Source organism: Ascaphus truei, chromosome 19 (genome assembly GCF_040206685.1).
Source record: "Ascaphus truei isolate aAscTru1 chromosome 19, aAscTru1.hap1, whole genome shotgun sequence".
In the NCBI taxonomy this organism is placed as follows: Eukaryota; Metazoa; Chordata; class Amphibia; order Anura; family Ascaphidae; genus Ascaphus; species Ascaphus truei.
The window spans coordinates 29,777,140-29,799,890 of NC_134501.1; the positions used below are offsets into that span (position 1 = coordinate 29,777,140).

Here is a 22,751-nt window from a genome sequence, read left to right on the forward strand (position 1 = left end):
TTTGTCCCCAGACCATTTTATCACCCAGTATGCATCACCACCTTCTTTCCACCATTTTCCCTGGACTTGTGAGTACCCTGCTGTAATCCCTGTAATGGTGATGAAGAAGTATCTTTTCACCTCCCTTGAATACTGAGCACACACAGAGACACCTACAGTACACCTCTACACAAGAGACTGTACCTTATCCTGTTTTCCCTCAATAAAACTAAGAAAAGAAACAGATCTTGTCGTGCTTAGGAAAGAGGGTGAGTTGGCACTATCTGAGCTAAGTCATAACCACGTGATCCTCTGGCTTCCAGAATAATTTGTGTTTATCCTTATTTATAATGTCATTAACCTATGTTTTCTTCTGTTTTTTAGATGTTTTTATATTCATATATTTTTCATCCATATGTATAAAATTGTTATGTTTAGTGGAATTAAATCATTGTTTTTTAACCTCCTCTTTTATATAACACCCCCCCTTTTGTAGGCAGAGTATAGGTATATCCTTTAATATCAATTAGAAGTATGGGCTGTTCCAATTCATCAACAGCCAATCAGGAGAGTTTTGAAGCTATAAGTAATTACCAATGAGAACCTCAGATATTCCCTGACGAAGTTACTCTATAATGAAACGCGTTGGAAGGCGCGTTCCAGTGCCTCTTTGATTGCATCTTTGGACATTGAAGCTCATTGTGAGGCTAGTATCCTCACGGACATTTCTATCCAGCCCCTTCCGGTACAAACACGCGACGGAACTCTGGTGACGTCATCAGAAGTCTGCTGTATACCGGACGCACACGCATCCACGAGAAATAGAATGCTTCCAGATTGAAGCCAACATCTCCCCCCTTACCTGCGACCTACACACCGGCAGAAGTTGCAGAGACGATATCCTGTGAGAGAGAGGAACCTACCTCATCGATCACTCTGACTGTCGTGTGCAGTTGCGGTAGCGGAGTGGTAACATGTCCATAACATGCCATGCTTTTAAATATCTAAATTGATGTACGTGAGATACTCACCTGCTGTCACAATATATATTTTTAATACTACACTATGAGGTTTTGCACTGTCTTTTCTTTTGTTTTTATCTAGTACGTGTGGTTTGTGGAGTCAGTCCACGGAATACAGCAGCATACCTCCATCACATACCTAGCAACAGGTTTAAATTTATGGTTGAACACAGCACTTGATGTATTGTTTTATATATATCACATTATAGATTCACCTAAGTTGTTTATCTATATCACTTGTTTTTAACTATGTCACAGTCCTGAGCGCATTTTCTATTTTGTTTCCAATGCCCCGTAGAGTCTACAAATGTTTAAATGAGTGGGCAGTGAAAATATCTCTTAGCGCGTACTTTTTCTGGAGATATATAGATATATTAACACATGTAATAACCCTGTTCTTGTACATTTACTCTTCAATAAAGCCAACAGCACTCAGTGTACAAATAACTTTATCACACAAGCTGCATGTCTCATACAGCGCCGGAAGTACAGCACTCAGTGTACAAATAACTTTATCACACAAGCTGCATGTCTCATACAGCGCCGGAAGTACAGCACTCAGTGTACAAATAACTTTATCACACAAGCTGCATGTCTCATACAGCGCCGGAAGTACAGCACTCAGTCGGAAGAGGGGACATGGAGTGTGGAGATCTAAGGGTTCGGGATCACACAGATGCTCCCTCATTGCTTCTCTCCTTTCACCGGCGTTGGTTCAGTCCTGTTAAATTCTTTAACTATAAGATAGGAAGAGATAAACATCAGCAATAGGGGAGCTACAATATATACAAGTAGTATGTGTGTATGTATATATATATATATATATATATATATATATACACACATACATTATATATATATATATATATATACACACACATACACATATATATATATATATATATATATATATATATATATATATATATATATATATGAGGTATCAGTACCGTGTTAGCCGAGCTTCAATAATCAAAAAATAAATAGATGATACCGTTCTGTGGCTAACGAAATGCTTTTATTTGTGCGAGCTTTCGAGATACACTGATCTCTTCTTCCGGCGATGTTACAATGAATGAAGCAAGGATAACTTAAAAACAGTGTCTCTTGGAATGTATATATATATAAAAAGACAAATATAGTAGCGCTAATCCTCAAAAGGATTAATATGAGATGAGGGACACAAAAGGTTAATACCATACCATATTTGGGAAGATTTAAAGAAAAAGGCTAAAATACACATATACAGTATATGTATATACAGTGATGTGAAAAAGAAAGTACACCCTCTTTGAATTCTATGGTTTTACATATCAGGACATAATAACAATCATATGTTCCTAAGCAGGTCTTAAAATTAGGTAAATACAACCTCAGATAAACAACACATGACATATTACACCGTGTCATGATTTATTTAAAAAAATAAAGCCAAAATGGAGAAGCCATGTGTAAAAAACTAAGTACACCTAAGTACACCTTATGATTCAATAACTTGTAGAACCACCTTTAGCAGCAATAACTTGAAGTTATCGTTTTCTGTATGACTTTATTAGTCTCTTACATATTTGTGAAGGAATTTTGGCCCACTCTTCTTTACAACGTTGCTTCAGCTCATTGAGGTTTGTGGGCATTTGTTATGCACAGCTCTCTTATGGTCCAGCCACAGCATTTCAATCGGGTTGAGGTCTGGACTTTGACTGACTGGGCCATTGCAACACCTTGATTCTTTTCTTTTTCAGCCATTCTGTTGTAGATTTGCTGGTGTGCTTGGGATCATTGACCTGTTGCATGACCCAATTTCGGCCAAGTTTTAGCTGTCGGACAGATGGCCTCACATTTGACTCTAGAATACTTTGGTATACAGAGGAGTTCATGGTCAACTCAATGACTGCAAGGTTCCCGGGTTCTGTGGCTGCAAAAACAAGCCCAAATCATCACCCATCCACCACCGTGCTTGACAGTTGGTATGAGGTGTTTGAGCTTCTATGCTGTATTTGGTTTTCGACAAACAGGGCGCTGTGCATTATGGCCAAACATCTCCACTTTGGTCTCTTCTGTCCAAAGGATATTGTTCCAGAAGTGTTGTGGTTTGTTCAGATGCAACTTTGCAAACCTAAGCCGTGCTTCCATGATCTTTTTAGAGAGAGAGTGCTTTCTCCTGGCAACCCTTCCAAACAAACAATACTTGTTCAGTCTTTTTCTAATAGTACTGTCATGAACATTTAACATGCTAACTGAGGCCTGTAGAGTCTGAGATGTAACTCTCGGGTATTTTGCAATTTCTCTGAGCATTGCACGGTCTGACCTTGGGATGAATTTGCTGGGATACCCACTCCTGGTAAGATTGGCAACTGTCTTGAATGTTTTCCACTTTTGAATAATCTCACTGTAGAATGATGGACTTGAAATTGTTTGGAAATGGCCTTATAACCCTTCCCAGATTGATGGACAGCAACAATTACTTCTCTAAGATCATTGCTGATGTCTTTCCTCCTTGGCATTGTGTTAACACAGACCTGAATGCTCCAGACCGCAAACTGCTAAAACTTTGGCTTTTATGGAGGTGGTCACACTTGCTGATTATCAATTAATCAAGGGCATTTGATTAGCAGCACCTGTCTGCTACTTAGCAGCTTAATTCCTATGGAAGCAGTAAGGGTGTACTTAGTTTTTCACACATAGCTTCTCCATTTTGGCTTTATTTTTGTTAAATAAATCATGACCCGGAGTAATATGTCATGTGTTGTTGTTCATCTAAGGTTGTATTTACCTAATTTTTAGACTTGCTAAGGAACAGATGATTGCTATTATGTCCTGATATGTAAAACCATGGAATTCAAAGTTGGTGTACTTTCTTCTTCACGTGTGTTTGTGTTTGTGTGTGTGTGTGTGTGAAAACAACACAATTAAAGCCTGCGACTAACTAGATAAATAATACAAAATTGCCCAAATAAAAAGTAGGTACACTGATAAAAATAACAGCCTAATGACGGTGCTAGGGACAAGTATAAATGAATACCAGCAAAGAAAAAGGGTCCCTATAAGAGCACTGAAGCAAAGGTGATATATAAATTGATTTTATATATCACCTTTGCTTGAGTGCTCTTATAGGGACCCTTTCTCTTTGCTGGTATTCATATATAAATATATATACATACATATATACACAGAGCTTGAGAAAAGACCAGTAGGTCTGATATGTGCGTCACTCTGGGGTTTTGTCTTACTGCCTGATGATTTTGGATTAAAATTCTCTTTTTTCCCCACCTGTGAGTGCTGTCGTTTTAATCTTTCTTGTATTTACCCTTGGACCGGTTGGTGTTCCCTGTCCGTCGGCAAGCACCTGAACTGTTAAGTATACTTTTAAATTTCTCTACATTTTGGTGTGCACCCAGCCTCCATCTTGTTTTGTATAAATAATTTGCCCCCTGGCGACTCCCGTCCCTGCAGCACACGCGGTTCTGTGCTGAATTTTTATTTTTTTTGGCCAGCAGCCAGGCTCTATATAATCCTGCACATTGAACCAGCTCTTCCTGGTCTATCCTGGGCCTTGCTGCTTGTGTTACTCCCTGCCTTACTACACTGCCTGCCTCCATTGCATCCCGCGTTCCCTCCTTCCCCCATGTGGCAACCCTTGCGGCCCCCATGTGTCAATCCTTGCTGCCCCCCCTTACGGCCCATGCGGCCCCCCTCAGCCTCCTTCCTTCTCTCCGACACCTATTCCCTATTGCTGAGCAATACGCAGCGTCAAAGGCCTATCCGTAGTTTCCCCAACTTCCGACCGGCACAGCAGGCTCCCGGCAACGTTCCCTAGTGGCTGTCACTCCGTCTGATCCGGGACGCAACACCCTCAAGCCTGCTGCTCCGGACACCCTCACCTCTGCTCTCCCGCCACGGCTCCGGTTAATTCTGAGGAGGTGGTGGGCGTCTGGCAGCCGGGCCTGGCGGCCTTGGCCAAGGTGAGCGGGCCGGGTGTTGGAGGAGCAAGGCGGGTGGGCGAGGGTGGCTCATGCGCAGGCCATATCCCGGGTCTGCCAGCCTTTCCTGCGGCCCCAACCCGGGGGGGAGGCCGGGGGGGGGGAGGGAGTGGAGAAGGGAAAGGGTGAGTGCAGACCTAGGGGAGGAGGAGAGGGGTGAGGATGCCAGGCCTGGGGGAGGAGAGGGGCAATATGGTGCCAGGCTGTTTTGGAGGTTTCTAAGGCTGTGAAAGGTTAAGTAGTGTTCTGCAGCTCTCTAAGTATAAGATCTCTCTGCAGGTAAAGGGTTCATTGTATTTTCTCTTCCATCATACAGAAAGGTTAAAGCAATGATGGATTCTATATAGCAAGGAAAGGGTTAACAGATGCTCTATGGTACAGTAGAAAAAGAGTTAAGACACGCTCTTTATGGCAGTGAATGGGTTACATAGTTACATAGTAGATGAGGTTGAAAAAAGACATGCGTCCATCAAGTTCAACCTATGCTAAATTTAGACGACAGATACTATATCCTATATCCCTACTTACAGTATATTGGTTTAAGTGATGCTTTATTTCTCTATGGCAGGGGAGGGGTGAATTCGCACTCTGCAGTTCTCTATGATAAGGTTTTAGAGCACAAGACTTACTGTGACGGCAGCTCCAATCAGCCCCTGCACAAGGGCCTCCCCCGTTAATGCTACCTAGGCAGAGATAATACATGTAAAAGTGAACAACGTGTGCAGGTGTGTGTGAATCTAGAATGTGTAAACAGCATGTTGGACATAACTAATGAATAAACATGGCAAGGCAGCTTAAGGAAACACTCATATTTTCCATTTTAGGATACGTATTTTTGTCAATTTTTTTTTTTAAATATAGGATTGAAGGAGGGGGTCTCCGGAGCTGAACCCGGGACCCCATGCTTCCAGAGATACCTACCTGCAAATTAGGTGCCGGTAGCTCCTCCACTCAACAAGCAGGTTCACAATATGTCCGCAGTACAGAGATCTCAGGCCCTGTGGGCCAATAGCAAGCAGTGAAGTCATCGGTGCAGCTTTCTATTGGCCCATGTGACGAGGGGAGCTTCAAACCTGCAAGCCCTGCTTGATGAGCCAGAGCAGATAAGTTGAGTGTCTCCGGGAGTAAGGGGTCCCAGGAGCCGAAATTAACACCACCTGCTTCAATTCTATATTAAAAATGTGCTGTCTATAACTACACTTTGAATGTGCCTGTCTGACACAACCATTCTATTCATGTATATGCTGTAATACTTGTTAACATTTTCCGCACATTTAAAAGGATAATACCTATTGGAACATAGTATGTGTCATTGTTCTCCCTTGTGGGATATGACATGATATACAGTACCAATCCAATATTTTCCACTAAATTCTATGGAAAGTCAGTATAACCAGCCTCACACTGATGAGACCCAAAAGATCGAAACAGCAGACTGTGTAGGTTTACTGGCTGGGCACTTTTTTTTAACCCAGGGCGGTGCTGAAAAAGCGGTGTAACACAGCAGGCATAAGCTTATAGGGGTTCATGTTATAAAATAGATAAGCAGCGAAAGGTGACACACACTGTGTGCATATTTGCATGTCATTACCCAGAATCCCTGGCTGCAGTGGAAGCATTGTATGCTAATAGATTATGGGGAAAGGCAGGATTGCAGATCTGTCTTTGATGTGAATGTGCTCACAAGTGATATTTCTATTTGGTATAGAAAATATGAATTTCCGATTAAATGTCACTAGTTGCACCTGTACTTTCTTCACGGAGATCCCCATGTTCATGGCCTCAGAGATGCGGTTGTCTAGGAAGCTCCAGGTGTCCTCAAAGTCTGGGGAGGAATCCTGCAGCATCACAAGCTCAGTGGTATTATAAATGCCTGCTAGCACTGCACGGCGTGTGTACCAGCTGACCTGTGGGAAGGAGATACTCAGTCAAAGGGAAGGCAGCATATACTGCTCCACAATATTGGAAATGTTTGACAGGTCAAACTAAGTATGATGATCAAGATCCAGATTGGAAATTAAACATTGCTCTCTCCATTCTCTTGCTACCCATATCTTTCAGACTCAAGCAGAAGGCCCTAATGTTCACATAAACTCTCCATGACACTGCTTCTCCCGAGATATAAAACCTTCTCTCCTAACACTTAACCACAAAGCCACTATGCTCTGCTCATGATCTCCAACTCTCTTGGACTACACTAATCTTTTCTGTGCCCCCTGCCATTAGAATTTCCATTACAACATGTCCACTCCTCTCACCCACCTCTTTCCACCTGACTGCTGTCTCCCAATACCAAGGAAAAAGATGTCCATCTCTGTCGTCAAACTCACAGCAAGCAGTTACCAGAATTCTGCAGGTAAACAGAGTTGCCTGAAGCTTCTGACTCTCCAGATAAACCATTGTGTGCGAATATCTATCTATCTATCTATCTATCTATCTATCTATCTATCTATCTATCTATCTATCTATCTATCTATCTATCTATCTATCTTGTCACAGCAGCTGGCACACACATATACAAAAAGAACTCCTGATGCTAGTCCTATAAAGAATAAGGATGATGTTACCAGATGGTGGTCCAGTAAGAAGAGACAGCACACACGGGATATACTTCAAAGTGGTGAATTGAACACTCAAAAAACAACGTTTCGGTTCCTGCAAACGGAACCTTCCTCAGGGTTGTACAGTGTTAAAATGAAAGCCACTGTAACATATACCCCCACCAGTGCACCTAAAACACCCAATTAACCAATAAAAACAACTCAAACACCCGCGAAAATCAGCAGCTACAGCTGGCTCTGAATGTACCAATCACAGTCCTGATTGTAGTCATGTCACTATAAGGAACACAACTGATAGGCACATCAACAATAGGGAACCATAACCAACCTCATAGGTCTGTGTATCTCCACCCCTAATGCAGCATACACAGTCCATTGGTGTGTGTGTGGTGTCAACATAATGACGAGACCCCAGCGTGCAGGCTACCTGGATCAGCTGGATCGCCGTGTGAAATGAACCACGCAAGTGTGACCCGTAGCGTCTCTCCTATCCGCAGTTGGCTGCCCCAACTGCATAACAGCACCCAGGCGCCTATGCGCAACTATCCAGCCCCATTAACACTGTAGCAGGGCACGGAGCATTGACGCGACGGTCACGCTTTCATATGCAATTGCTACATTTTCATGAGGAAGGTTCCGTTTGCAGGAACCGAAACGTTGGTTTTTGAGTGTTCAATACATCCCTTTCAAGTATATCCCGTGTGTGCTGTCTCTTCTTACTGGACCACCATCTGGTAACATCATCCTTATTCTTTATGGGACTAGCATCAGGTGTTCTTTTTGTATATGTGTGTGCCAGCTACTGTGACACAGCATAAAAAATATATATATATATATATATATATATATATATATATAATGGTTTTGAAGCAAAAGGTGGCACTGTGTGCTCATTTGCATGTCATTTCCCAGAATCCCTTGCTGCAGTGGAAGTGCTGTGTGCTGGATGATAATGGTGAAAGGTGGGGTTGCAGACCTGTCTAAGACATGCAAACCCCCTCCAACTGGAAACAACTATTCAACATTTTTCTGGACTTTATCTTAAGGATTGGATCTACAGGCATACCCCGCTTTAACATACGCAATGGGACCGGAGCATGTATGTAAAGTGAAAATGTACTTAAAGTGAAGCATTACCTTTTTTCCACTTTACAATGCATGTACTGTACTGCAAACATCGTATATGTGCATAACTGATGTAAATAATGCATTTGTATCCAAAATAAATACAGTAGGCTTTATTCAAATAAAATGAATGGGAGCAAGCAAGGTGAGAGAGGTGAGAGGCGCGCACGCGGGTCAGTACTGTACACACATAACCTGCATTAACGTACGCAATGGGACCGGAGCATGTATGTAAAGTGAAAATGTACTTAAAGTGAAGCACTACCTTTTCTCCACTTATCGATGCATGTACTGCACGGCAATCATCCTATACGTTCATGACTGATGTAAATAACGCATTTGTAACAGGCGCTATAGTCTCCCCGCTTGCGCACAGCTTCGGTACAGGTAGGGAGCCGGTATTGCTGTTCAGGACGTGCTGACAGGTGCATGCGCGAGCTGCCGTTTGCCTATTGGGCGACATGTCCTTACTCGCGAGTGTACTTAAAGTGAGTGTCCTTAAACCGGGGTATGCCTGTATATATATGAATATATATATGTATAAATATATATGTGTACGCAAGCGCCTATCAGACAATCTAAGAGTATGGGAGAATTTAGAAGCTATCCAGTGGATCCTGCCAGCCTTCAAAGAGGGCTGACTGTACAGGAGATGGGACACTCATCCCAGAATCGTCAGTGTTCGAAAATATGCTACAGCAGTTTAGTAACAAGCCCCCTCTTAGTACTGCTATGTTCCATTCTACATCACAGATGGCCCAAAACTCACATCTTTAGAATGGTCTCCTGCATAATGCCACATGTCATCCACCATCCCTGTGAGCAGCTTAAAACTGGAGGGAATATTCTGTGGAAGCAGCAAGAGCCCCAAAGCCTGCAAAGAAAAAAAAACCAAAGGTAACAAGACACTGCATACAAAAATATACAGGGGCAACCCATCTAACAATCTTCAGGGCAATATTCTGCTATGGTTTTCCTCCCCAATGCTTTCCAGAACTAATTGGTTCCTTTCTCAGGGGTGAATGACAGCCATTCGCCCTTGAGAAAGTAATGGAGTTCTGAAACTTGTTGGGTTGCCGTGGTTACCAGCCTGGATGCTCTGCTAACATCTCCATGATGATATATATATATATATATATATATATCTATATATCTATATATATATCATCATGGAGATGTTAGCAGAGCATCCAGGCTGGTAACCAATTATATATATATATATATATATATATATATATATATATATATATATACACGCACACACATACACGGACCAAATTTGTGGACGATATATTTTTCATTTGGGATGGTGATCACGACTCACTATTATTATTTATTGAATATTTAAAATAAAAATGATTATAATCTAAAATTCACTCACAAGTTTAGCACTGTTGATTTAGAGTTTCTTGACTTACTTATTTATATTGAGTAAGGTCAAATTCAAACTAAAACCTTTCACAAACCGGTGAGTTGCCTCAACTACATTGAGGCGGATAGTAATCATTACAGGCCTTGGCTTGAAAATATTCCACAAGGAGAACTTAGAGGAGTAAAGAAAAACTGCTCTAATAATAGCATATATGAACAGCAGGCAAAAACCATGCTATCCAAATTTGAAACCAAAAAATATAAAAAAGCCTATTCTAAAATTCAAAATATTGACAGAAAAGACCTTCTAAAATATAATTCCAAACAAACACTAAACACTAATAATACTGGTATAATAGATGTTCCGTTTATTACACAATTTAATCCTTTAGCTTCAGATATTAAAAAAGTGATACATAAACATTGGCATTTGGTTCTAAAAGATACTATTCTTCAGTCACATTTACCTAAAACCCCATGTGTGTTATTTAGAAAATCTAACACCTTAAAAAACAAATTGGCACCTAGCTGCTTAAAACCAGCTCACCAAATAGTCTCTAGCACAACATTTTTGGATGCTAAGGGCTTTTATAGGTGCCTTAAATGTAAAACTTGCAAACTAGATGTGCATGGGGCTAAAAGCATCAAATCATTTAAATCCTTTCATACGGGTGATATCCATAATATAGAACAATTCATAACCTGTGACTCAACTAATATTGTGTACCTTATACGGTGCCCATGCAATAAGCAATACATTGGGCGTACAATAAGAAAATTAAAAATTCGTTTTGCAGAACATATCACAAATATACAAAAAGGTTTCCAACAACATCATTTGTCTAAACATTTCTCGGAATTTCATGACAGTAACCCCGCGGGGATTCTTTGTATGGGTACTGACAAGGTACCCCTGAGTTGGAGGGGAGGGGACGTTGTCAATTCCATTTCTAGATTGGAGACAAAGTGGATACATATGGTCAAAACACTGGTCCCACTGGGATTAAATGTGGATATAGATCTGGGTGCCTTTTTGACTTAGTACCCACTTTGTCTCCAATCATATATATTTTTTTCTCTGTATGTTTGACATTCCATTACTAATATCTTTGCTGTTTTATACAATTATAATTGTATATATTATTATGAATTTGTATTATGTATTGTCATTTTTTTATAAATTTATGTGCATTAATTGTTCTTAGACGGTAGTTAATTTTATATGATATGGGTTATTACCTCATTATCTGCACCTGTCACCTGTGTGGGGATTCTATTAGGCTGGTGCGATAGGTCATATTTGGACCAATCATAGTAGATTCCAGCCTATTTAGATACCTCACACGGGTGTAACCACATACCCCATGATAAAGTCTTTTTAGACGAAACGCGTAGAGACAAGGTTGTCTTGACCTTGTCCCTTGGATTTTATATACTTGCTGAACTGTATGCGTTATTCAAGGCAATTGGAACTCTGTAACCGCTCTTAGTGGCATTTGTGGCTGATTTCACCCACGGAGGAGCTTCTGTTTACTCAGAAGCTAAAGCGGAGCATCATCACGCAAATATCGCAAGGTTTCCAGCCGAGGAGCTGAGGGGGAGATCAGTCGGCGTCTTTTGGAGTGATTCCTGCAGCTAATTGCGACTAACAGTTCCTGTATTACAGTTCCTGACAAGGATTTTAATCCTGACATACACATTTTACTCTGTGATTTCGTAAGTAGGATCTGTGCTTACTCTGTGTGTCATTAATACATACTTACTTCTCCATATTTGGCTATCTTTTTCATTTATACGTAGATCCCACGCAATCCAGGATTCTACAGATTGGACTTTCATTGCATCATTATTGTATTGCTATTGTTTAGTAACTTAAGCATTGTGGTCAGTGGTTTGCGCCTTTTGTTTTTTCTTTACCCTTCTATATATTGGAATTGTGTGTTTTCCTTACATTGTGGCAGCATCCACTTATACACAGGTTACTGTTTGTTAGTTATATTTGGGCACCTTTCTTTTTTCATATATATATATATACAGTGCTCGACAAATCCGGTCGACAAGGGTGGCCGGATTTGCCCCCATGGCGACCCCGCTTAATGGCTGCTCAGCACACGCGGTTCTGTGATAAAAATTTTTTTTATTATTTATTTATTTATTTTACAAATCCAGCAATTGAGGCGGGAGGTGCTAGTAGAGGTGATACTCTGTCCCCGGCGCTCCCGCTGCCCGCCGGACGGGAGGTGGTAGCTGGGATGCTCCTCTCTGTCGCTCGTCCCCGCGAAGCGGGGGTGCTCGTCTCCGGCGCTCCTCTCCGTCCCCGGCGCTCCCGCTGCCCGCCGGACGGGATGTGGGTGCGGGGATGCTCCTCCCTGTTCCGGGTGCTCGTCCCCGCGAGGCTGGGGTGCTCGTCTCCGGTGCTCCTGCTGCCCGCGCGAGGCGGGGGATTGGCACGCGGGCAGTGGTGCTGCTTGTCGCGGCCTTTCCTCTCTTCCTCACCCCCCCTCCCCCGTGTGTGTGTGGGGGGGGGGGGAGTGTGTGTGTGTGTGTATGGGAGAGTGTGTGTGTGTGTGTGTGTGGGAGAGTGTGTGTGTATGGGAGTGGGTGTGTGTATGGGAGAGTGTGTGTGTGTGTATGGGAGAGTGTGTGTGTGTGTGTGTGTGTGTATGGGAGAGTGTGTGTGTGTGTGTATGGGAGTGTGTGTGTGTGTGTGTGTGTGTGTGTGTGTGTGTGTGTGTGTGTGTGTGTGTGTGTGTGTGTGTGTATATGGGAGTGTGTGTGTGTGTGTGGGAGTGTGTGTGTGTGTGTTTGGGAGTGTGTTTGTATGGGAGTGTGTGTGTGTGTGTGTGTGTGTATGGGAGTGTGTGTGTGCATATGGGAGTGTGTGTGTGTATGGGAGTGTGTGTGTGTATGGGTGTGTGTGTATATGGGAGTGTGTGTGTGTATGGGAGTGTGTGTGTGTGTGTGTGTGTTTGGGATTGTGTGTGTATGGGAGTGTGTTTGTATGGGAGTGTGTGTGTGTGTATGGGAGTGTGTGTGTGTATGTATGGGAGTGTGTGTGTGTGTGTGTGTGTGTGTGTGTGTGTGTGTGTGTGTGTGTGTGTGTGTGTGTGTGTGTGTGTGTGTGTGTGTGTGTGTGTGTGTGTGTGTGTGTGTGTGTGTGTTTGGGATTGTGTGTGTATGGGAGTGTGTTTGTATGGGAGTGTGTGTTTGTGTATGGGAGTGTGTGTGTGTGTGTGTTTGGGAGTGTGTGTGTGTGTATGGGAGTGTGTGTGTGTGTGTGTGTGTATGGGAGTGTGTGTGTATGAGAGTGTGTGTGTGTGTATATATGAGAGAGAGAGTGGGTGTGTGGGTGTGCAGGACACCAATCAGTCACCCCCCCCCCAATCAATCAGTCAGTCGCCTCCTCCGTCTCTCTCTCTCCCCTCTTCCGTCTCTCTCTCTCCCCTCTTCCGTCTCTTTCTCTCCCCTCTTCCGTCTCTCTCTCTCCCCTCTTCCATCTCTCTCCCCTCTTCCGTCTCTCTCTCTCCCCTCTTCCGTCTCTCTCCCGTCTCTGTCTCTCTCCCCTGTCTGTCTCTCTCCCCCTCTCTCTCTCTCTCGCCCCTCTCTCTGTCTCTCTCGCCCCTCTCTCTGTCTCTCTCTCCCCTCTCTCTGTCTCTCTCCCCTCTCTCTGTCTCTCTCACCCCTCTCTCTCTCTCGCCCCTCTCTCTGTCTCTCTCGCCCCTCTCTCTGTCTCTCTCTCCCCTCGCTCTGTCTCTCTCCCCTCTCTCTGTCTGTATCTCTCTCTCCTCTGTCTCTCTCTCCCCTCTCTGCCCCTTCTCTGTCTGTCTCTCTCTCTCCTCTCTGTCTGTGTGCCTCTCCCTCTCTCTCTCCTCTCTGTCTGTGTCTCTCTCTCTCTCCCCTCTCTGTCTGTGTCTCTCTCTCCTCTCTCTTTGTGTGTCTCTCTCTCCTCTCTGTCTGTGTCTCTCTCTCCTCTCTGTCTGTGTCTCTCTCTCCTCTCTGTCTGTCTCCCACACTCTGGATCTGGATATCTAAGTTTACCCTATATATCTTAATTGAAATATACCTACACTCAAGCTTCACATGGGAGACAATCGGAATCCCCCCTAACCCAGAAGACAGGTAAGGAACACCTCCCCTCCAATGTATAACATTGCGGGAATGAGGGTACCTGGACATTGAGGGACTGCAGATCAGGTAAGATCCCAGGCGGGATTGCTGCTTTAGATATTGTGAAGCGGGGGCATCCTGACACTGGTTAATGGGTGCAGGAAACTAGTCACACACACGCACCTAACGAGGGCTAATTGTAATGTTGGGGGGCAGGACTAGGGGCGTGGCTATGGGCGGGGCTAGGTGGCGAGTAGATTTTTTGGTTCGGCGAGTGGATTTTTGGGTGATTTGTCAAGCACTGTATATATATATATATATATATATATATATTTTTTATACATACACAATAAAGAAGTATCAGCGCTAAATCCAGAAATAAATGTGACTATAAATGTGTGATCAATGTAAATATGAAATATTTATAAGTGATGTGTGCTATTGAATAAATAGTAAGTGATAAATAAAAATAGGAATGGATGAGAAGGGCAGTGCACTGCCAAGGAAGCAGGAGGAAGCTCACGGTATCATAAAAAACACTTTAATGTGTAAAAGGATCAAACATAGCCCCCCACAGCAGCAGCAGGTGACACATCTACGCGTTTCAGGCTATAAGACTTTTATCAAGGACTGATAAATAATGGGAAAAGTATGAAGCCTCTAAAAACCAAATCCATATTTTAAATGTGAACCTGTCAGATAAACAGGTTAAATAAAAATCTTGATATCAGAACCATTGTTTATTTGAGCCTATTTTTTTTTTTCATACTACATCCGCTAGGGTCTATAATACATAGTTCATATTTTTAGTTTCTGTTTATCTGATACATTTATTCCTTCCTATTTTCATGCCCTTTACAAGAGAATCATTCAGGTTTTTATAATAGATATATACTCTATCCATACATTAGTAAGTATCTGACTGTCTTCTCATGTAGCTATTAGGCCTCGGGCATGGTCAGCGCCCGTGCTGAGGCGCGCTGCTGCTCGGCACTGAGCCCCTGCAGCCGTAATGAGAGCGGCTTTAGCAGGCGCTCGCGCATGCTTCCACACGCCTGCAGAAGCGTGTGTCTTAACAAATGTTAAGTTTCTGCGCTCGCCGGTCACGTGAGCGGTTCTCCCAATGAGGGCGAACCAGCTCCATGACGTCACTGGCCCGCCTCCAGACGGCGCGCGCTCTAAGGCCAGGGAAAGCACCGCTTTCCCTGAGCCTCAGCGCGCCTCCGCACGGGCAAAGTGTCTATGCCCGAGGCCTTATATTTGAATATGTTGCAGGCTTAGTATTGCAACTTAAAAACGTCTATGTGTCTGTTTTTAGACAGAATCACTTTGGTTTTTATATTATATATGGAGTCTTTTTCTTACACAGTATAACATCGATTTAATCCTCTCATGTTGTAATATGTTACAGTATAATGTAGGTTTAGCATTGCAATTAAAAACCTCTATTTATCTGTTTTTTATCTTAAGATAACTGCATTTATACAGAACTATATTTATTAATACAGCACAACGTTGTGGAAGGTATGAGCTGTATTTAAAATTATTGTTAATCATCATTATTAACTTGATTGAGAGATACGCGTCTCTAATTGACCATCCTGGTTTCTGAGGGGTATATATACACTGTAGATCATTCATTACCTCTCAAGAAACATACCCCGAAGGAAGTCATTTGATACGATGAAACGTTGGGTGATACAAATAGAGATATTCTGCACAGTAATATACTAATCTTTGAGCAAGTATATCAATCTTTGCCTGGTAAAGTGTGAAATAATATCATTCCGAATTACACAGCTCTTTGAAGCGTCTTACTGAAATCAGCTCTACATCCCCAGAGAGCAATACAGTATATGGACCATACTCTCTCCCTGTGATTTTTGTACAGCATGGGGAATTCCAGGCACCAATAATCTGCCCACTGTGAGTGCCGCAAAGCGTGGGGAGTTTTTGGACAAATTCTTCAAGCTGGGAAGCGTCCAATTAAGATCAGTTGTGTATCAGCCGAGAGAAAAATCTACTACACTCACTTACGGTGAACACCGTGCGGTTTGGTGAAATCCAGGAACCCATGTGAGCACCTGTGGGTAGATCAATCTCCAAAGGAACGCTGATAAAGTGAGGGTACCCTCTACTGCTGGGGAATAACCTAGAGACCAGCTAACATTTACCCATTCAATATTGTCCCCTGTGAAGCGCTGCAAAGCGTGGGGAAGCTGTGGAGAAACTGTGAGTACAAGAGATTGTCACATCCAGAGGAAGGCTGTTATATGTGTCTATCTCTCCATTTCTGATCCGGAAGAGACATTTCAAACATCTGAGGTATCCCCTTATGGAATGAGATTATTTACATTGGTTTTTCTGTTTACTGTGACCGTGAATAGATAGACCACACCCACTTTTTTTTTAATACAGGCCATAATGGTTTTTTTAAGTGTTACACATCCATTCACCAGTGGATGTTGTTTTTTGGACCGACAGGTAATTTTATATGGTATTCTTATTGTGATTCACATTTATATTGTGGTTTTACACAGCTAAATGGTCTTTATGCTTTAGATGAAAATAAGTATTGTCCTGTTTATAATTGGAAAAAACAAGACAGACAGACAGACAGACAGAGAGAGAGAGAGAGAGAGAGAGAGAGAGAGAGAGAGAGAGACACAGACACACACAGAGGGAGAGAGAGAGAAAGACAGAGAGAGACAGAGATAGACAGACAGGATGGGTGAGAGAGAGAGAGAGAGAGAGAGAGAGAGAGAGAGAGAGAGAGAGAGAGAGAGAGAGAGAGAGAGGGTGGGTGACAGAGAGAGAGAGAGGGTGGGACACAGAGAGAGAGGGTGGGTGACAGACTCACACCCCCACACTCACCCCCCTCCCCATGTCACACTCATCCCCCTCCCCATGTCACACTCACCCCCCTCCCCATGTCACACTCACCCCCCTCCCCATGTCACACTCACCCCCCTCCCCATGTCACACTCACCCCCCTCCCCATGTCACACTCACCCCCCTCCTCATGTCACACTCACCCCCTCCCCATGTCACACACACACCCCTCCCCATGTCACACTCACACTCACCCCTCCCCATGTCACACACTAACCTCCATCCCCACGTCCTACTCTCACACTCCCTCCCCACGTCCCATTCTCACACTCCCTCCCCATGTCCCAGTCTCACACTCCCTCCCCATGTCCCAGTCTCACACTCCCTCCCCATGTCCCAGTCTCACGCTCCCTCCCCATGTCCCAGTCTCATACTCACCCCCCATGTCCCAGTCTCACACTCACCCCCCCATGTCCCAGTCTCACACTCCCTCCCCATGTCCCAGTCTCACACTCCCTCGCCATGTCCCAGTCTCACACTCCCTCCCCATGTCCCAGTCTCACACTCCCTCTCCATGTCCCAGTCTCACACTCCCTCCCCATGTCCCAGTCTCACACTCCCTCCCCATGTCCCAGTCTCACACTCCCTCCCCATGTCCCATTCTCACACTCCCTCCCCATGTCCCAGTCTCACAGTCCCTCCCCATGTCCCAGTCTCACACTCCCTCCCCATGTCCCATTCTCACACTCCCTCCCCATGTCCCAGTCTCACACTCCCTCCCCATGTCCCAGTCTCACACTCCCTCCCCATGTCCCAGTCTCACACTCCCTCCCCATGTCCCATTCTCACACTCCCTCCCCATGTCCCAGTCTCACACTCCCTCCACATGTCCCATTCTCACACTCCCCCCCCCATGCCCCATTCTCACACTCCCTCCCCATGTCCCAGTCTCACACTCCCTTCCCATGTCCCAGTCTCACATTCCCTCCCCATGTCCAGTCTCACACTCCCTTCCCATGTCCCAGTCTCACACTCCCTCCCCATGTCCCAGTCTCACACTCCCTCCCCATGTCCCAGTCTCACACTCACCCCCCCTCCCCATGTCACACACACTCACCACGCTGATGCAAGAAGGAGATGCCTCTGTGTAACTGTGTAGCACAGCGCCACCTAATGGCCAAAAAAGAAATTGCAGCTACAGACGGCTTTTTTCTCTGCTCCTGCGCCCCCCCTAAACAATCTTGCGTCCCCCCAGGGGGGCGCGCCCCCCCAGTTTGCGCACCGCAGCTTTATAGGAACAAATCCTTTCTAAGCGAGCTGGTCAGAAAGCGCATCGCACAGCAGATGCCAATGTCAATTTTAGACTATGGGGATCTAGTATATGATACAGCACCCTAAACTCACCGTAGAAAACTACATACCCTCTACAACCCAATATGCCGCTTTGTCCTCCAATGTAACTACAACACACATCACTGCGAAATGCTCAAAAAACTACATCACTTGAGTCTTGGTGCAAAGTTTATTTTTCCTGTCTTGCCTTCAAATACAAATAAAAAGGGAAAAAGATACTGGGGTAAACACTATGGGTTGGGAACAATGGAGATGAAAGGGAGCTAGGATGGCAAGTGGTCCCGTTTTTGTTTGGGAAATGCGAGTAGAACCACCTCACTGGCCCCTAGCTCTCATCACAGTGATTACGCATTACGCTACTTTGTGGCCATTTTTTTTGTTCTTTTTGCGGTGGCCCATTTTGCTCCCCTAATCTTGTATAGAATCTACACTTTGGAAGAACTTTGAAACCAGCTCACTTTATGGTTTGAGAAGTAGTTAATGTGCACTGCTAATTTGTATATTTTTCACATGCATTTTGATTTATTACTTCACTTGTTTCACCATATTGTATTTAAGCAGGATAATTATCACGTAAGTCACTTTTCAATTATTTAATATTAGATTGACTGACATCACTGGGCAGTGCATTTGTTTATATGTAAATATAACTTTGTGCACTTACAATCACAATTACTTCACGTCTATTTAGGAGCGTCTATAGAAAGAATTTCTTTAGGTTGATATCTTTGACGTGTACCTGTGGCCACTGCCCAATGTATGGTATCAGCATCCTCAGCCGAGCGTCAACCGCATCCCTCAGAAACTGACCCGTCTGCTTCTTCCTGCCACAAACAAGAGATCTAATCACAGTAGAAATACCTGTATACTGTTGATTGATATGAATATATATATCTATATATATCATCAGTTGCACCTGGCGCACATTTTAGAAATAAAACAATGTTAAAGTAGATCTGTCAATAGAGGGTTAATATGACTATATACCACTGAAGAGAGAGAATAATTCCTCTACTTATGCACAATTGAAATTGATAAATTGTATCTATGTTTAAACCACTTGCAACATTGTGCCATACAAGACATTAACACATTAGCTATGAGAGAGTGGAGAGAGTTGGAAATAGAACACAATGTCTCTGTGCTTCTATGTGGAGAGTTCAGATAAAAGTTAGCTGGCGGAGATCAATATTAGATGTTTGCAATTAGCATAGTGTCACTTTGTTACATGTAGATGGGTTAGGGTGGGTATTGGGACCTTCACGCCGCCAGTTTGTATATGATGCCTGTTCAATTTGGCAATGCAGCGCCTTAGCAAATGGCCATGTTGTCCTCTCCTACACAGCCCACAACCCTCTGTGCACAGCTCACGTGGTTAACCCGGTTGTTAGTCCGGTCCATCAAACAGTCTTACTGCACTATGCCAGCCCTTCTCCTGCTCAGCTCCGCACACCTCAGTGCTCCGTCGCTTGCCGTAGTCCCCAGGGCTTGCCTCTGGTTGCACCTCCGTCAGGGATACCCTGACATCCAAAACCTATGCCAAACTAGGTGTACTTTACAGGAACAAATCCTCCTTAAGCCTGCTGGTCAGAAAGCGTATTGCACAGCAAATGCTAATGCCAATTATCGACTATGGAGACATAGTACAGCTTAACCCCGTTATAGCGCGGTCCTCGGGGCCACGCGCGACATAAAAGGGGTCGCGGGAAAAAAATGGCCGCCGAAAATGTTTTTTTTTTTTAATTTTGTGGTGGTACCGTGTCCGCCGGAGGGGGAAAGCTGAGAACTCTCCCAGCGTTCCCAGACCCGGTGGGGCAGCGGCAACAGCACACAGCACTTACCCGGCATCTGGCAGCTCTTCTCCCTGTCTATGCTTCCTGCTTCTGCTTCCGTCTTGCTAGAGCAAGCTCCCTTAAAGAGACAGTGTGTCTCTGTGTGTGTGTGTGTGTGTATCTGACTGTGTGAGACTGTGTGTGTGTCAGTGTGAGTGTGTGCAGTGTGCTGTGAGTGTGTGCAGTGTGATGTGAGTGTGTGCAGTGTGCTGTGAGTGTATGCAGTGTGCTGTGAGTGTATGCAGTGTGCTGTGAGTGTGTGCTGAGTGTGTGCAGTGTGCTGTGAGTGTGTGCAGTGTGCTGTGAGTGTGTGCAGTATGGTGTGAATGTATGCAGTGTGCTGTGAGTGTATGCAGTGTGCTGTGAGTGTGTGCAGTGTGCTGTGAGTGTGTGCAGTGTGCTGTGAGTGTGTGCAGTGTGGCGTGAGTGTGTGCATGTGCTGTAAGTGTATGCAGTGTGCTGTGAATGTATGCAGTGTGCTGTGCAGTGTGGTGTGTGTGGTCAGTGTGTGTGTGCAGTGTGCTGTGTGTGTCAGTATATGTGTGTGTGCAGTGTGCTGTGTGTGCAGTGTGTGCAGTGTGCTGTGAGTGTATGCAGTGTGCTGTGAGTGTGCAGTGTGCAGTGAGTATGTGCAGTGTGCTGTGAGTATGTGCAGTGTGCTGTGAGTGTGTGCAGTGTGCTCAGTGTGTGCAATGTGCTGTGAGTGTATGCAGTGTGCTGTGAGTGTGTGCAGTGTGCTGAGTGTGTGCAGTGTGCTGTGAGTGTATGCAGTGTGCTGTGAATGTATGCAGTGTGCTGTGAATGTATGCAGTGTGCATTGAGTGTGTGCAGTGTGTGCAAAAAAAAAAAAACTTAAAAAAAAATATTTTTTTTAAATTCGGGGTCCACGCTCATACCGTGTTATAGCGGATCGCGCTATAAAGGGGTTGAGCTGTATATGGCTCAGCACCCCAAACCCACCTTGTCAAACTTGACACCCTCCTCAATTCAATTTGTCATTTCGTTCTCCAATGCAACTACAACACACATCACTGCGAAATGCTCAAAGAACTAGATTGGTCATCACTCGAGTCTAGGCGCAAAGTTCCCCTTTCCTGTCTTGCCTTCAAATACTTTCTGGGCAAACTACCCAGCTACCTGACCAAGCTCCTCACCCCTACCACATGCAGCACCTATCATCTGAGATCAGACTCCAAAAGACTGTTCATGGTCCCAAGGCTCAACAAAGTATCCGGCCGCTCCTCCTTCCCTTACGTGCACCCCAAAACTGGAACAACCTACCGGAGACTCTCACATCCACCACCAGTCTAAGTTCTTTCAAATCTAAGGCTGTCGCACATTTTGATCTGGTCTGTAACTGCTACATACGCCTATAATATACATCTTCTCTAACTGTGCATGCAATGTCTTGTATATAATGGATACCCTGTTCATTTATGTAACTGTATTTGCAACCATGTATTATTTGTTTTACTCTGTGCCCAGGACATACTTGAAAACGAGAGGTAACTCTCAATGTATTACTTCCTGGTAAAATATTTTATAAATAAATAAATAATCAGCTCTCCAGCTACTTTACTGTAACCTGCGAGTAGACACTCGGAGCCTCTGACATCTCACCGGGTGGAACTCCGTTAGCCGCTCTGACTGCTCTCGCAACCATGCACAAAAGCAGGTGCGCAGACACTCCGTGTGCACTGTGTTACTCTCCAAGATCCACAGAGGACTTTCCACTTAGCCAAATCAAATGCTTTCCTTAGTTTGCATAAGTTTCTCCAGTGAATGAAAGATTAAGCACACGCCAGCTGGTATATTTTCAAAAAGTTGTATTATTGCATCTGGACATACAATAAGGGACATATAGAAAGTAGGTGACAACCTATTAACCCTACGCGTTTAGTCTTTGAACAAGACTTCTTCAGGGGTATACATTTCTAAAATGAACCTTTTGGTATTTATACAGTGGCGGTCAGCTTAAAACTAATGCGGCTGCCCCCGCAGTTTAAAAATAGCTGCGGGTGGCGCGCGGCTATCTTCGGCCGTTTTTTCCGCGCCTCGGGCGCTTTCAATAATAAGCGCCATTAGCGCTTATCTATTGAAGCGGCCGCCACGCGGGAAACTCCGTTTTAAACGGAGAGAAGCCCTGCGGTTAGCCCGCTAAACACCCGGCAAGCTTTAGAATAAAGCTGGCCGGGACAGTACCTTTATTTATGCTGCTATGTCGGGGGAACTGGGAACAGACAAAGGGAGCAGTACAGTAGGTCCGTATCAGAAGTCGACTTAGTCTGGCTTACCTGCCCGGTCTCCGCAGAGGCCACTGTGCCGTGGGTCCCAAATGCAGGGGGACAGGGGTTGCAGCTGCTGTTAGCTGGGCTGACTGGCTCCTGGTGATTGCTGCAACTGGAGCCAGCTCGGCTGTAAACACGCAGGTAACGTGCCCCAGGTCATTGCCAAGCAAAACCTTGGCATCTAACCGGGGCAATACCCCTACCTCCCTCAGGCCACGTCCGGCACCCCAATCAAAAAAGACCCGGGCAACCTGGAGTGACCGCGGTCCTCCATCAGTCACGGTCACTTGCATTCCAGGGC

At 44.5% G+C, this 22,751-nt stretch overlaps 1 protein-coding gene across 2 annotated transcripts in view; it reads right to left on the reverse strand.

The window, feature by feature from the left end:
* Positions 1-1,433: 1,433 nt before the first annotated feature.
* COQ9 (coenzyme Q9) overlaps positions 1,434-22,751 on the reverse strand; it is a 56,944-nt gene continuing 35,626 nt past the window's right edge. Inside the window, exons 5-9 of one of the 2 annotated variants that reach the window (XM_075577056.1) lie at positions 19,070-19,154; positions 9,437-9,541; positions 6,733-6,888; positions 5,611-5,664; positions 1,434-1,738 (exon numbers count right to left, since the gene is read on the reverse strand). In XM_075577056.1, coding sequence (XP_075433171.1) covers positions 1,703-1,738; positions 5,611-5,664; positions 6,733-6,888; positions 9,437-9,541; positions 19,070-19,154 — 436 coding nt within the window. In that variant the 3' untranslated portion in view covers positions 1,434-1,702. Of the gene's footprint in view, positions 1,739-5,610; positions 5,665-6,726; positions 6,889-9,436; positions 9,542-19,069; positions 19,155-22,751 lie in introns of both variants that reach the window. The other variant, XM_075577055.1, reaches the window with a different exon arrangement.